Source organism: Notamacropus eugenii, chromosome 2 (assembly GCF_028372415.1).
Source record: "Notamacropus eugenii isolate mMacEug1 chromosome 2, mMacEug1.pri_v2, whole genome shotgun sequence".
NCBI lineage: Eukaryota > Metazoa > Chordata > Mammalia > Diprotodontia > Macropodidae > Notamacropus > Notamacropus eugenii.
This window is the reverse complement of record NC_092873.1, coordinates 68485335-68501534: the sequence shown is the minus strand read 5'-3', so window position 1 is coordinate 68501534 and position 16200 is coordinate 68485335. Positions and strand designations below refer to the sequence as shown.

The 16200-nt window shown below is 49.1% G+C and overlaps 1 protein-coding gene across 3 annotated transcripts; it reads right to left on the bottom strand.

Annotated features, from left to right (window-relative positions):
• Positions 1 to 293: 293 nt before the first annotated feature.
• Positions 294 to 15966, bottom strand: C2H21orf58 (chromosome 2 C21orf58 homolog). Of its 3 annotated transcripts, XR_011974028.1 has the most exons (10): positions 15729 to 15966; positions 12281 to 12341; positions 11382 to 11455; positions 9099 to 9260; positions 6866 to 6977; positions 6308 to 6444; positions 4486 to 4712; positions 3844 to 3968; positions 3459 to 3526; positions 453 to 494 (listed from the first exon to the last, which is right to left on the bottom strand). XR_011974028.1 is itself a non-coding variant. In XM_072640779.1 (9 exons), exons 1-8 carry the CDS (start codon positions 15786 to 15788, stop codon positions 3481 to 3483), a joined length of 879 nt encoding a protein of 292 aa, XP_072496880.1. In that variant the 5' UTR covers positions 15789 to 15966; the 3' UTR covers positions 294 to 494; positions 3459 to 3480. The 3 variants fall into 3 exon arrangements, 2 of the variants coding, with proteins under 2 accessions (XP_072496880.1, XP_072496879.1); XM_072640779.1 differs by lacking the exon at positions 3844 to 3968 and having other exon boundaries at positions 294 to 494; XM_072640778.1 differs by lacking the exon at positions 3844 to 3968 and having other exon boundaries at positions 294 to 494; positions 3459 to 3521.
• Positions 15967 to 16200: the final 234 nt, after the last annotated feature.

The window sequence follows — 16200 nt, the reverse complement described above, 5'->3', positions numbered from 1 at the left end:
CTCCCTTCCCACTCCCCCACTGTCCTGTAATTGAATTATTCTGTAAGCCTGCTTTGGGCCCCACCTGCCTGTCCAGTGTGTGCGCGTCTGTGTCTGTGTGTGTGTGTGTCTGTGCATGTGTGTGTGTGTGTGTGCATGTGTGTGTGTGTGTGTGTGTGTGTGTGTGTGTGTGTGTGTGTGTGTGTGTGCTGCCAGCCTCCCTGTTGGTTGGGGAGGTCAGCTCTTTACAAATGACAATAATAACAATGGTGAAGGAGACGTGGGTTGCACAACTTATTTGGAAACAAACCACAAAAAACTGAGTCGTTGTTTATTCTTGGCCATGTCTTGGGATGCCCATTTCCTCCAGCCACCATCAGGGCCAAGCTTTGCAACCAGACATCCCAGATCAAGGCCGTCCCTGCCCTTTCCAGCTTCCTTTCTCCAGAGACCTCCGTTATGACTCAGTGGTCCCATTTAGCCATCTCCAGCTCATGGTAGCTTCAGACTCGGACCTACACAGTGAAATAAAATTCCATGCTTCAGAGGCTCATCATGGTGGCTGGAGCCTCCCAGCCATGGCTACCCAGGGCCTACCTTCACCTGCTCAGGTTCTGGGGAGCTTCTCCCCTATGTACCCCCACCCCCAGCCAGAGACTGCTGGGTTTCTATTCTTCTGTCCCCTCCATCACACACTCACACTTCTGATTGGGAGGGGAAGCCAGACAGAGCACGTTCATCCCCTAAATTATGTCTCCACCTCTGGATAAAGCTTCCCCTTGTGAAATAAGCAGCCCATTAGGGTTGGGTACTGCTTCCTCCTGCCTCCCGCAGAGGACAAAGGGATGTCCCCAACACCCAAACAAAGCAACGTCCTCCTCCTGCCCCACCAAGATGCCTGCTCCTAAGGCTGTCAGGGTGCCACCGGACAGCCCCCTCCTCCATGTCTTAGTGACTCTCCTACCTTCCCCAAGTGACCCTCTTGTCTGTATTTCTGGGGATTTTCAAGAGAAAAGTAATGAGGAATATGAGCACATTGTGGGCTCCGTTTTCTCTTTCTGTGCCCAGCATCTAGCTCAGAGAGTGGCACGTGACAGGCACACCACAAGGTTTGAGGATTTATTGATTGTCTGAACCAGCAGAATGTGAGTGAGCACTCTAATGGCCAGGACTGTTTCATTTTCCTATTTTGAGGCATATGGATGATGAAGTAAAGAAGGCACTGGTCTGGAACTCAAGAAGATCTGAGTTCAGATCTGGCCTCAGACATTTGCTAGCTGAGCAGTCACTTCACCCTGTTGGCCTCAGTTTTCTCATCTGTAAAATGAGCTGGAGAAGGAAATGGTAAACCACTCCAGTGTCTCCGCCAAGAAAACTCTCAATGGGGTCACAGAGAGTCAGACAGGACTGAAAGACTAGGCAACAACAGACTAGGGGTCATAGCAGCCCCTGCCTCTCAGAGCTGTTGTGAGGACCAAGGAGATAACAACTGCAAAGAGTTCAGCATGGTGCGTGGCACACATTGCATGCTACATCAGTGTTAGTCATCTTTATTGTTTGTGTCCACACCATGAAGCACTGTCTTAATAAATGTTTGTTAAAAGCACTTTCCAGAGGAAGAAATCCAAGCTCTTGAAAGCCACATAAAAATGCTCCAAATCACTAAGAAATAGAGAAATACAAATTGAAATGACTGTAAGGTTCAAGCTCCTACCTCTCACATTGGAAAAGCTGAGAGAAATGAAGACTGACAAATGCTAGAGAAGCAGTGAGGAAATGGGGGTACACATGCATTGTTAGTGAAGCTGCAAACTGGCCCAGCCACGTGGGAAAGCAATTTGGAGCGATGCCCAAAAGCTATCTGACTGTGCAATCACCCTTTGGACCCAGCAAAGCCATTAGGAGAGCTGTACGCCAGAAACCAAAGAAAGAGGACGAGGATCCCTGAAAATAAACGTATTTATAGCAGCTCTTCTGGTGGCAGAGAGTTAGAAAGTGAAGGGATGTTCAGGAAATGGCTGAACAACTCATGGTGCATGAATGCAGTAGAGCACTGTAAGAAAGGGTGAAGAAGGGGGCTTCAGAGAAACCTCGGAAGGCATTCACGAACTGACGCAACCTGAAATGAGTGGAACCAGAAGACCGACTGACACAGTAAGAGCAACATGGCAGATAGACAGCTTGGAATGATGTAGGAATTCAGGTCCCCACAATCCAGAGGACTCACAATGAAACAGGCCACCTGCCTGCAGAGCAAGGCCGACCGAAAGCTTTGTTCTTGGACAACATGGGACTTAGTTTTGCTTGACTACATATATTTGCAACAGGGAGTTGTTTTTTCTTGTTTTTTCCATGAGAAAGACAGGAGAGGGTGGGAGAAAAGGTAAATGTTCATGTGAAAATAAAATGTAATGTAATTTAAAAAAAGAAAATGAGAAAAATGTTAGTTTAAATAAGGAAGTAGGTGTTTACTGATTGACCGAGGGTCTGAGCCAGCTACATGTAAGCTCACTCAGGGCAGGGACTGCTCCATTTTGCCTGTATCCTCCCAGGGCCCAGTTCAGAGCTGTTTATTGACTGATTTCCTATGAAACAGCACATGAAAAGCCAAGGAGATAAAGTGAATGGGAACCCAGGAACACAGGGATGGGGCTGGAAAAGGCCCCAGCTGGCCCTTCCTGGGGACAGAAGTAACCTTGACACATGGTTCCTAAGGAAAGAACCCTACTTGTTGCCCTTGATTCTCCAAGAGGACAAAATGACCCGACTATGTTGAGGTCCAGTTACAGTGGATCTGACTGGTTGATTGGACCCATAGAGCTTGGAAGTCCCCAGTTCTCTCCTCCATCCATCAAGAAGGTGAACAATATGATACCCATTACACAGATATATTCACTCTTGAACAGTGGGAACTACAGGCACTGAGGAAGTCTTGTCCCATCCTCCTCTTCTTCAGTGGAAAAACTGAGTTTTTAAAAACGGAGTCTGAGGATCTGCCAAACAGGCATAGGCTCAGCCTCCAGGCCTAGAACCTTGAACACATATATGTCACAGTAGGGCCCAGTTGACTACAAGTAGCTGCCTCTACCCAGGGGAATATTTGAGGCAGGTCAAGCCTGTCTCAATGGACTCAATGCCATAAAACAGAAAGACTCCTTCCCGTTGGGTAAGGAAGGATGTGGAGAACGTGGGGCTGCCCCATGTTCTCAGGTCTTTTGGTCATCTAGGCTTGACCGCCTCTGCAAAGAGCCTCCGCAAAGAGCCTCTGCAAACATGTCCTGGTGCAAGGAGCATCCTTCCTGCTAAGGGAAGATCTGATTATAGGCTCCGTGAGGGCAAGGGTGATTCCCCTTTGCCTTTGTTTCCCTAGCAGGGCCTATTACACAGAAGGTACTCACTAAATGCTCAGTTGAAGGTGTTTTGCTCATACTTTGATGTTTGTGAAAACTGAATAAAAATTAACATTCTGCACTACTTACCAACTTTAGAGACCTGCAGGGCTTACAAGCCTGGGGGCAGACCGGGCAGGGCTCCCTCGGAGGCTACCCTTAAAAGAAAGAAAACCCCTAAGTATCCCTGTCCTTCACTGTCTCTGGCTCCCCTGCCTCATCCATCTTGGCTTAGGGAATGAGCATATGACAGTTTCAGAACAATCTTTATTTGCAGTCTCATCACTTGACATCTAAGCCACTTAAGCTGGCTACGCTGTGGCTGGACCATGAGCTGGAATATATTAGACCTCCCTCTACCTCCCTCTTGCCTCTGGGGACCTTTGAACCTTTTGAATTTAGGGATCCTGAAGCCTCTCATTTGACCAGAGATGTAAAGCAATTTGAACAAGAGAGAGGTGAGTACAAGACCTACCTCTGCCACTCACTAGCTCTGTAGCTGTGGGTATGTCTCTGAGGCTGTTTTATCCTCTGTAAAATGGGTATCCCCATGCCTCATAGCGCTGGTATGTAGAGCTCAAAGATCAAATCTATAAAACACTTTGGATAAAACTGTCACTCATAATTATGACTGATGGAGAAACAGAGGTACAGGGCCCCCAGGTGCTATTAACAATCATAGACACTTCCTCACTCTAAAACTTAGTGTACAGACAGGATGTCCTTTGGTGCTCACAAGTGCCCTGCAAAGCAGGTATCCAGTGATTCTGATGCCTGTTTGAGTTGGGAAGAAACTGAGATTCTGAAAGGGACTATGTTTGCCTCAAGGAAACGCCAGTGGGACATTTGAAACCTGGTCTTCTTGCATCTAAGCCTAGCCTCTCTCTACTGAGTAACAGGCAGGAAACCAGGGATTTGAACTCAAGACCCCCAAGTCTACATCTGGCCTTTGCTCTCTTGAACCCAAGAAGGTGGGCTCTAGAAAGGTGGGGCCAATAGCAGGCCCCCTATATCCTTGCCCTCCTGCCTCACAGGAGCCTAAGAAGAAGAAGAGATGGAGCTGGGGCTGGATTTCCCCAAACGAGACAATGCCCTCCCTCCACCCCAGAGCACTTACGTGTTGAGGGCAGGCATGGTGGTTGTGGGCCCCATCACGTGCCGGATGGTGGGCTGGAAGCTTGGGGCCTGGGTCACAGCCTGGGCTGGAAGCAGGGAAGGCCATATGGGGTAGCCCACTGCGGGCAGGGGAGCAGGGAGAGCCTGCAGCCCTGCGGGGCTGTAATGGTGATGATGGTGGACTGAGGAAGCCCTGGGCTTTTCAGCTCGCAATGCAAACTGTGGATCCTTAGCACATAAAATGACCAAAAGGGGTAAAAGTTAGTTCCAGTAGGTTCTCCAAACTCCTTTTTCTTGCAGTAGGTAAAAGGTTTATGCATGAGGAGTGATGGTCCAGAGACAGCGTGGCCCACCAGTTCAGGTGACAAGAATAAGACAATGACTCAACTGGCTCGAGGGGACCCAAGAGGGCACTGTTGTCATTTATAAAAGGAGACTGAGAAGAGAAAGGAGGCTTTGTGAGCTGCACAACATCCCAGTGGGGGCAAAAGGGGCATGGGAGCTGCTCTCTCTCTAGCAGAAGACTTTCCCTTGGCTGACACCTTTTTCTGATTCCATCACCTCCTGCCAGGAGACTCTGGGCAGGCTGTTTCATCTCCAGGGGACCTGGAACAGGAGGGGCTTGGCTTGAATGGCGTCTGCCATCTTTCCAGGTCAAGGTCTGTGAGCCTTTGAACCTTTGGGTCTAAGCCTCAGTTTCCTCATCTGTAATGTGAGGCCATTAATAGGCCAGAAGAGATCAGATGTCAGGTCAATAGCAGGGCTATTATATGGGACTTTATTAAATGATATATTATATATATAATATAATACATAATATATATCATATTATGTAGGACATATATACCACATGAGACTTCAGTGGCCTCAAAATTTCCATCCACCTCTAAATCAATGATCCGACGACCCTGCTTGTCACTGGTCCTCAGCCCTGGACACTAGGCTGGAGCAGCCCAGGGATGTGGCTGGGTGCCCATGAGCCAGCCTTCTATAACTTGGAAAGAAAAGTCGTGTTCTGTAGACTCAAGGTGACCTCAGACCTCTGAGGGCAAGGGCCATCTTGGTTTTGTCTTTGTCAACTTGGTGTCTAGAAAAATTCCTGATCCCAAGAAGGCGCTTAATAACTACATCCTGAATTCAGCTGTGTTAAACACTGCTCATCTTTGTATAGTGCTCTAAGATCTGAAAAACACTCACATTTGAGTCTCACAAAAACTGTGGTAAGTAGGAGATATGAGTCTACCTATTTTACAGAGGAGAAAACTGAGGTTGACAGAGGTTAGTGACTTTCCCAGAGTCACACAGCTATGTCCAGGATGGGATGAGGAGAATACCCCAAATGAAGATACCTGGGCATCCCTGGGATGGCTGGGGAGGGGTTGGCCACAATCATTAATTCCACCCACCCAGGGCCCTTTTAAGAATGTTCCTGCATCCATAGATCCCCCAGAATATTTGTGTTGGAAGGAGGAGACAGGTATGGAGAGATAATGGAACACAGCCCATAAGAGACCCACAGAATTCAGGGACCCATTTGAGTGTCTGGGTGGGCTGGGCCAGGGTCAGCAGGCTACCTCTTGTAGAATTAGGTGGAGCTCCAAGGAGCAAGAACCCAGTCAGCTCCATAGAAGAGCCCTCCGGCAGAGGTTAGGTCCTCAGCCAGAGGCTGGATGCTAATGGGAATCCTGGCACCTGGGGCGGGGGCGGTTCTTGTGGTCAGTTTATTGGTCAGGTGCCCCCAGGGTGCACATAGAATCCTGGGTCTTCTGCCTCGTCCCTTCTTGTCCTTCTCTACCTTGGGTGAACCTCTCTGGCATGCCTACCTGTGGAGCAGGTCGAAGCCAAGGCGTGTTCACTTCACTGACCAGAGAGGTTGTGGGTGGCAGGACTTTCAGCATCATATTCTGCATGACAATCTGGTGCATCTGTGCATTCTGCATCAGCATCATCTCCACCATGTCTGAGAGAAGAGAGACCCTCAGGGTCAGGGCCAGAGACAGACAGACAGACAGATAGACAGAGAGACAGAAAAAGCTTGAGAGAGAGAATGAGAGATAGCGAGACAGACAGAGAGAATGAGAGAGACAGAGAGAATCAGGGACAGAGAAAGACACAAAGAGAGAAAGGTTGAGAGACAGAGATAGAAAGAATGAAAGAAACAGAGAGAGAGAGGTTGAGAGACAGAAAGACAGAATAAGAGACACAGTGACAAGACACAGTGACAGAGAGACACTCAGAATGAAAGACAGAGATTCAGAGACAGAGAGAAAATGAAAGACAGAAAGAGAGAGAGGAGAGAGAAAGAGACAGAGAGATTAAGAGAGAAAAAGAGAGGAAGGGAGAGGAAGGAGAAAAAGAAGAGGGAGATCCAGGAGCCTTACCTTCCTTGATGCTCCCTGACCTTAGAGGAGAGTAAGCCTGGGGTGGTGGGATCTGAGTGATGAGGGGCTGTTGAGGCAGCTGCTGGATGATGGTGGCCGGAGGCTGGGGTACCTAGGAGTGCTCAGCTAGTCAGAGAGGTCAGAAAGAAGGTTTCTACCCCTAGTCCTCTCCTGCCTGTCCCCTCCAATGCTTGCTTCAAGCCTGGTGAGGGGAGGGTCCTCCCTGTGTTTCCCCATTAAGACAAGTGCTGACCCAGATAGGACCCATAAGGAGCACGAGTCTTCTGCTTGGTAGGGGTTTGGGGGGGGGGGGGCGTCCAGCTCTCAGCATGGAAACCACAGGCTCTTTTCATCCTCCTTTCCCTCTGCTTTGGAGAGGCCAAGTCTTCTTTGTCTGCCTCCTGGCCTTGCCCCTTCTCCTCTGAGACCCCCCAGGACATGACCCCACTCAATGTGCTAGCCCATCCTTTGTCCTTTTATCCGAGGCCAGGGGATCTCAGGTGGTGCTAGCCCAGAGGACCTGTCCCAGGAGCATCTGGAAAGCCTGCCTGCTTCCACTGCCCCAGCCCAGAGAATGGAAGGTCCTGGATGACAGGGACCAGCCTATGTTTCCCCTCAGTGCTGGAAGTATCCACGAGGCTGCTTTATACATAGGAGGAATAAATGTCTTTGAATGGACAAACATTTAGATTCAGTGTGTGGTGAAGCACTGCCTGTCCCAAGATTTCCCCAGATGTTGGCGTCCACCCTGAAATTACTGTGCATTTACTTCCCTGAGAATTGATTTTAATGTGCCGGTGTGGTTCCTCAGTAGGCTCTAAGTTCCCCAAGGGCAGAGGGTGTTTTGCTTTTGCCCTGGTATACTTAGTGCTGGGCATAAAAAAGGGACTTAATTGGGAATCCTCCCACTGGAGAAGAGAAAACTCCAGGGGAACTGAAGAGTGGTCTAGAAATATTTGAAGAGTGAGATGTGCAAAAGAGATTAGACTTGACCAAGGGCAGGCCCAGGAGCCATTAGGGAGTGGGGATGGGAGAGCAGCAAAGAGGTGAATGGAGACTGACATGGAGATGTTTTAGGAAGGGTTTGCTTCTCCTGACATGGGGGACTCCAAGCAGAGGCTGAGTGACCACTGTGCACACCACAGGGGGATTCCTCTCATTATTAATGACATGGCCCTTGAGGCCTCTGGGCATCCCATCATTAGTGCACAGTAGGCACACCTCTATGGTTACTACCAGCTTTGTAAAATGATGCCCCATTGGTTTGGGACAATTCTGCTGGAAGGGACAAAGACAGGAACGGGCCTGCAGAAAAGAGACACTTGAGTAAAGAGACTTAAAAACAAAAAGCTGGAAAACCTGACAGCTAGAGCTATTTAGTAACTAGTAGACAAGTGTATATTGCCTATTTGTGGCTTGGATGACAAGTGGGGATTATGGCTTCTCACCATAATTTGAGATAGAGGGGAGTCATTTCACAGAAAAAAATCCTGCTTTGGGAAAGACCAAAGGGGTCATAACCAGACCCCTGAGTGGCTCAGAGAAGAGTCCTGGAAGCTGGGTCACAGGAAGATCTGTCTCTACAGCTGCCTCCCACTGAGAAAAGTCTGTTGGAGGAATATCTTTGCTATTTGGAAAAGCAGATTCTACCTTTGCCTCCTCTAAACTGTTACCTGCTGTCCAAGAAGTGGAAACTCCTAGAGGCCAACCTAGTTCCTACTCTCTGAGTTCTGTTTGGCTGAAAGACCCCAGAAGAGAAGAGCCTCCGCTATCAGTGACCTGTGTAAGCTGAGGGTCAGGCTGCCCCAGGTATATACACCCCACTCATGCACCCTCTGCCATACTATGGCCCCACTCTCCCCCACAGACACTGGGTGCAGAGGTCCCAGGGAGTGGGTGATGTGCAATATTTTCACTGTTCTTAGTGATTCTGACTAAGAGTTAATGTGCCCTTGGCTGAATTCCTCACATGGGCAGCCCACTAGCGAAGTTATGTGTGTTCTCCTCAGGGTTACCTCAAGGACCGTGAGAGTGAGTTGTAGCCACATGGCCAAATCCAGCCATTTGGGCTCACACTGCACTATTGCAGCCGCCTTTCTCTTGCCTTGGGCTAATGGCTTTCCTAGAGAGAGGGACCAGAGTCTTCCCTGGGGAATCCATTCAAGGACCAGGGAGTCACTATTGTCTTTGCATCTCCTGAGTCTGAGCCTGGGGAGAGCAAAGCCTTCCTTACCGTCTGCTGGATGATCCTGGGCTGCTCTGGCTGGGGCCCTGCAGGGAAGGGTGGGTAGATCTGGACTGGGGGTAACTCGGGGGGCACCTCTGGTCTGTAGCTTCTTCTGTGGTTCCCTCCCCATGCATAAGGCCCAGAGAGCTGTTCTAGAAGGTGCTGTTCCTGCAAAGCCAGGCAGAGGAGATGGTGCAAACATTGGTCAGAAGAGAGCTTCAGGACTGGAGAGCCCACAGTGATCAGTGGGCACTGTATGAATGCTAGCTCTTGATTGGCAGTAACAGTAACTGATTGCTAACAATGACTTGGTAAATGGAAAAACTTGAAAGAACTTTTTCAACGACCAGAGGAAGGTGAAATCCTAATGGCTCCCATCGAAATGAACTTTAAGGTCAATCCAACCAAATCAGATTTGTAAATTTCTTAGCACAGTGTCCGGTACATTCTCCTTTCCCTTCCCAACATGACGATTTCATGTGATCCTCACAACTGGCCTAGGAGGGAGGGAAGGAGAGGCTATGATCATCCCCATTTTACAGACAAGGAAACCGAGGCCGGCTGCTGTGAAGTGACATGCCTGGGGTCATACAACTATTTAGTGTCTGAGATAGGACTTGAACTCAAGTCTTCCTAAGTCCAGATCCAGCGCCCTAGTCTCTCGCTCACTCCACTGCCTTAGTGTGTTCAGCACTGCTTTGGCAAGAGCTTTATTTGGATATTTTGAAAATCACTTTCCCAAATATGTTTTGAGTATGAACCAAAACACTTTGCTAACTAACATTACTTTCAGTAATCAATCAATCAGCCCATTAACAAATACTTTTCAGGTGCCTACTGCAGACCGGAGACTGTGGTAGGTACTGAGAAAACAAAGGCAAAAGTGAATTTTGGAACAGCCAGGCAGTATGTGGGTAGAGTACTGAACTCGGAGTCAGGAAGATCCACACTGAAATCCAGACTCAGGCACTTACCAGTTGTGTAACCCTGAGAAAGTTACGTTTGCCTCCGTTTTCTCATCTGTAAAATGGGAGCCCCTACCTCCCTGGATAATTATGATAACATGTAAAGCATTTTGCACATTTGAAAGCATATAAACATGCTATTAGTAGTAGGATTATCAGGGGAGATAATGTGCACACATGTCCTCATACATGTGTGTGTATGTACACAACCATAGCCAAAACACGCACTGAAAATCGCAGCCATGGGGGAAGGATGCCAAGATGAGGAGGGAGGGAGTGCCTTCTAGGCACAGGCTAATCTGGGCAAAGGCTAGCAGGGGTGGCTGCTGCATTGACAAGGCTGACCACACTTGTATTAGGCAGAGCAACCTGCCGATTTCCAGGTGGATCCCTTAATATGTGAGTGACACAGGACAGACATGACACAGACACACACACACTGGACAGACACTCCTTCACATGCCTCTATGAACAATCACATGTGAATTCAGTCCTTCCACAGCCAGAAGTCAGGGGAAAGGTGCTGTGCTAAGCACTTTTTACCAATATTATCTCATTTGATCTTCACAACAACTCTGAGACGTAGGTGCTATTGTCATCTCCATGTTATAGTTGAGGAAACTGAGGCAGACAGAAGCTAAATGACTTGTCCAGGGCCACACAGCAAATAAGTATCTGAAGCCAGATTTCAACTCAGGTCTTCCTGAGACTCGGGGGGCCAGCAGTCCATCTACTGCACCAAATCAAGTATCCTAGATATATGGTCTGTTAGGGTAATGGCGGTGATTTTGGGAAGTGGGTCCCTGGAGACCTTCCTGCAAACTGAAATAGGTGCCCTCTGGCCAGGTATGATGTAGAGGGGGTCCCTTTCTGCTCTCTGGGCCTCAGTGGTACTCATCTGCCCATTTGTTTCCTCTCTGAAGTCTACAATTAATAAAAGGAAGGCAGACAGCTGCCCCTCTAGAACCTCAAACCATTGGCCGCAAAGGGACCAGGAGAAAACCCTGTTCTGTGGGGCATGGAGACAAGGTGTTGGGTTGGGAGTCTGCCATTGGCTGTGTGACCCTGGGCGAATCACCTAGATGGGCCTCAGTTTCCTCATCCCTAAAATGAGGGGTTTGACTCAAACGGACCCTGAGACTCCTTCTATAACTGAAGGGGAGGGACAAGGTCCCATAGGAAGGTGCAGCAAGGAGGGGTCTGGGGACGCTTCTGGTGCCTTAGTTTCTTCCTTTGTAAAGGCAGGGAGTTGTGACTGGCAGGTGGGGATCTCCTCAGGTGCTAGCCTTGTGCCCCCAGGATTGTGCGGCTGCCATGAGCATACCCGGAGCTTGTGCAGAAGGTCTTTTCTTCTCCTCAGGGCACTCTGCAGAACACCATCTTCTCCATCATAGTTCCCTGGGGAAACCAAGGCATACACTGGGCTTGGCTTTTTAAAAGTCCTTCAGAGAGGAGCTTCCTAAGGCACAATGCCATACACTACATGACACAATACAACTGACAGACAACACAATTCAAATATAATACCATATAACACAAGTACCACACAACATGATACAAATTCAATAGAACACAATGCCACACAACACCACAAGCATCTCTTAAGAGGCTATTAGGTGCCTAGCAGTAGGGGCAGCTGACACAAAGACAAAACAAAGCTGTCCTTGTCGCCTGGAGCTCACACTGCAGGAAGGGGAGAACCACAGGATCCTTTGCAATAGGGTATTCCCAGGTGAGGAAATTCTCTCTTCCAATGCTGGCCACTTATAGTTGTAAGGGTTCCCAGAAACCTTGGGAAGTTAAGTGACTGGATCAGTGCCCCACAGCCAGCAGGAGTGAGGGGTCCCCACTGTACCTTAGCACCTCTACTATTTAGATAAACCCATAATTTCTAACTTTGTAAAAACCTATGGATGTGGAAAAAATGGCAGTGGGAGTGGGGGGCTAGAATTCAATGAAGAGCATGAATTACATTGTTCATTCACCCTTCAGTTGCCCCAGTGATCCTGACCATCTTGATACACATCGTGCTACACACAACTCTAGAGGATCCTTTTCCTCATTCAGGGCATATTCACTGCACATTCTGTCAACAAACAGTGTTGTTGAGAGATTCCACAGCTGTTGAATGAATGATTGATAGAGCAAGGCCCTGGGAGTGGGGATCTTTGGGGAAGGGTGCCCAAGCACATGGGGAGGAGGGAAAGCATAGGCAGCTCTTACTTGGTGCAGTGACCGATGGCTCCAGATTGTCTTCCATGTTTTCTCGTTCAGCCTCAAGTTTCTGTGGATAAAGAACATGACATGAACCCCAAGGGGATGACATAGACCAGACTGGCTCTATGATGGGGACATAGACCACATGGAATATATTTGGGGGTTGTTGTCACCTCAGGCACAAGTTTATCATGCAAAAAGGATGCAAGGCAACTTCTCGAGGTTTTCATGTCATAGTCTCCCTGCATTGGGGAAGCAGAAAGCCCCTATGGAGGGTGATCTAGAGAAGGAAGAGGGGACCTCACAGATCAGTTGATCCTTTCTCCTCATTTCACAGATGAACTGAGCCTCTAGAAGAAGGGACAAGGTCACATTGGAAGTACATAGTAGAGCTATGTCTGGTTACCTCCCTTCCAGAAGAGCAGCCCCTCAGAAAAGGTACTAACCCTCGAACTGTCCTTCAATGCCCTATACAGGCACAGAGGCTAGAATAGCACTATTATCTATTACTTGAGCACAAACCTAGGTACATAGAGGAAATACTTGCCTCCAGTTTGACCCCAGGTGAGTGATTTCCTTGGCCACAGAAATTTAGGAAGGAAGAATATAGCAGTTCAAGAGATATTGTGATGCAGGTTGGGCTGAGGAAGCTCCCACACCAGAGAAATCAGGCATTGAAGAAGCAGGCCAGTTGAGGCCCAGGGGAAGGCCAAGCTTCTTATGCCTGGGATCATGGACTGAAACCCACCCCACCCCCCAAAGTAGGTATAACATTCTGGAGATGAGCCTGCACTTGGAGTCTACCTTCCAATCCTGTCCCTGATATGGTGGCTGTCTCTGTCTGAGCCTCACTTTCTCCTATGTAAAATGGAAGTGATAACTATAATATGCGCCTCCTTGGTAGTGGTGATGTTCAGAGGAGAGACTACAGTGGGTAGGGTCCTCCCTGACTTGAGGGATGAGGACCTGGTTCGAATCCCTGCTCTCCCAGTGTGACCTGGGCCAAGTCCCTTCCCTGGCCAGGCTCTCAGCTTCCTCCTACATAAAAAGAGCAAATTGGACCATTGGGCCCAGGTCCCTCCCAGCTCCTGGTCTGAGTTTCCTAAAGCTTCTTCACATTACATTTATCATTCATATTATCACTGTAGCCCCAGACAGCAATCAGTCCTTCAGGGAATCTTCTTTGCTGCCCACCTCCTTCCCCAGAGACCCAGCAGGGCAGGTTAGCTCTGACAAGGGTTTGTCTGGGGCGCATCCCCAATGGCCAGGGAGGCAGTTGCTTCCCATTAGCCTCCTTGCCAAGAAGAAATCACAAGAAGCTCCTGGAGCTGGAAGTCCAACTCCTTCTCCCATTGGACTATGATCCCCTGGAGAACAGGGACCACTTCATTCCTGGGGCAGAACAGGCACCCGATAAAACCTTGATTGATTAAGGTCTGAGAGAAGAGTTGGGATTAGAACCCATATCCTCTAAACACAGCCCCACAGCTCTTCCCTCTGCACCACACCCAGTCCTGCCCTGAAAGTTTGGATGATCTCGGCATCCAGAGGCAGGGAGGTTTTAGGCTGACTTTTTCCTCCTGGAAAACAAAACTGTCCCTTGAGATCTGATTAATAGGATGAGGGGGCTGCTGTATTCTAGGAGGGAGGAGAAATTAATTGTGAAGAGTAAAATATTAGAAAGTCCAGACTAGAAACCAGGGCATGTCTCCAGGGAATACTCAGCAACCTATAAATGGTCCTGGAGCTGCCTGCCAGGCAGGAGCTGACTGAGTGCTGCCCATTGGCGGCTGCTGCCTGGGCTGCTGGGGTATGAGCAAGGGCTTTATTCATGGTCTGCACACATCAGAGACAGTTCATATATGTTGTTTATATCTGTGGAGGTACGTAGTTCAATCCTTCAGCAAAGAAGAATTAAGCACTTCCTGCAGCATGTGAAGACGGGCAAGACTCTAGGGACACACACAGAACAGTCCTGGCCTTTAAGGGAGCTCGAGATCCATCTGCCCGTCTGTCCCTCTCTCTGTCTGTCTGTCTTGTCTATCTCTCTGCCCATCTGCCTGTCTGCTGTCTGATTCTGTATTCCTCTGAGTCACGAGGGTTTCAGGCTCATAGGACCTGAGAATCTTCAAGTTTTTCAGTCTGAAAGGCCCTGAGGAGATCAGCTCACTTCATCTAACCTTCTCACTTTACAGACCAGAAACTTGACAGGGTGGGAGTTGCCCAGTCATACAGTATGCCCCACAGAATTGTGTCAGCTCTCCTAAGGGATTTTACATTTTTTAAAAGATCACTGCTTGCTATGACACTGGAGAATCACAGTGGAGACATTTCCAGGATTGATAGGGGTCCTTCCAGGCGCTACGGGTCATCCCTGGGCCCAGACCACCCCTGGGCAGGCCTACCAGGCACCACCTTGTCTCTCCTCTCCCAGGGACAGATGGGGCCCAGTCCTGAAGACAGATCCTGTGTCTGTCACCTCCTATTCACGCGACCTTGTGAAAGTTGTTTACTTTCTTGGCCTCTGTTTCTCTGTCTGCAGAATGAAGGAGTTGGATTAAGGGCCCTCTGAGGTTCCCTTGAGATCTCACACTGCGATGCTGTGATATCCCAAGGCCCCCAGCAGCACCATGAAAAGGAGATGGGGGGAGGATGGGGGAGCTGATATTTCTTAGTCCTCCCACGAGACTCCAGACTCCTCCAGCCCCCACTTCCCTCCCTGATGTATGCCAGGCCTCCCAGGGGCAGAGCCAGGGGCCTGGGCCCCAGGGTACCTTGTGACCCAAAGGTACTTCAGATTTCCCCAAGCCTAGGCAAACTCTACATTTGGAAGTTTTTCTTCTTTTCATGTGCTGCCAAAGCTGAGTCACAGAACTGTGACTCCACCATGGATGTAATCAGAGCTTTGTGATTGGCACAGGGAGGCCTGAAATTCCCAGGGTCTGGAAAGGTGATGGAAATACCCACAGAGAAGTCTCCTTGCTTTTGGGACAGGTCTGGGCACAGTTTGGCATCTAAGCTTCCTCTCTTGGCCTCCCAAGTGTAAAGGAATGGCCATAGGAAGCCAGGTGTCTGGCAGTTGAGGGCTCTTAGTCCTTCCCAAGGCTGCCTGGATCTTGTCCAGACTAATCCATCCATGCTGGCTCCTCTGGGAGAGGAGTCTATGCTCTCTGAAGGCAGGCATGATTTTTGATTTTTCTTTGTGTCCCCAGTGCTTAGGAAGGCCTTAAAATATGCTTGTGAACTGATTGATACTGATTGGTAAGCCCAACAGGGGGTACACTTGGGAGAAAAGGGGGCCAGCTCATCATTTTTTTCTTATGCTAGTGATTTCATTGATAGAAGGAACTTCTCAAGGAGGAAACTCCCTCATCTAGTGCAAGTCAGTACCCCCTTGCTGACTCCCAGTGATGTCCAGACTCTTGCCCATGGCCCCACAGCCAACCCAGATTACCTTTTCCAAGAGTTTGAGTTTTAGTCGAGTCATTTGGTCAGCCACTGATGAGTCCAACATGGTCACAAACAGCAAAGGCGGGAGAGTGGTGCAGGCTGCTCTCTTTCCCAGAACCTTCAGGAGCTGGATCCGATGTGTTCAGCCCAAAGACGGTCCCTAAGGCCTGCAAGAAGGCTGCTGAGGCCTTGGAGATCCTGATCCCCCACACTGTTCTCTCAGGCTGTCTGGAGGTTGCTCTGTTGTCTAGGGGGTTGCTGTGGAACTGGCCCAGCCCTGGAAGTTGCTAGGATCCTATGTGGTAGGGAACTCCAGGAGGCAGTCCAGGCAGGCCAGTAAGCCTTGTTACTATGTTTTACCTCTAAACAACCTTCTCTCCAGCTGTGTCCCACTGTGAAGGTTCATATCGAAGGTGGCCCAGATGTGCCAGGGCATGGGTCAGCCCACTGTAAGGGCCAAGGTGGGGGTCAGCAGG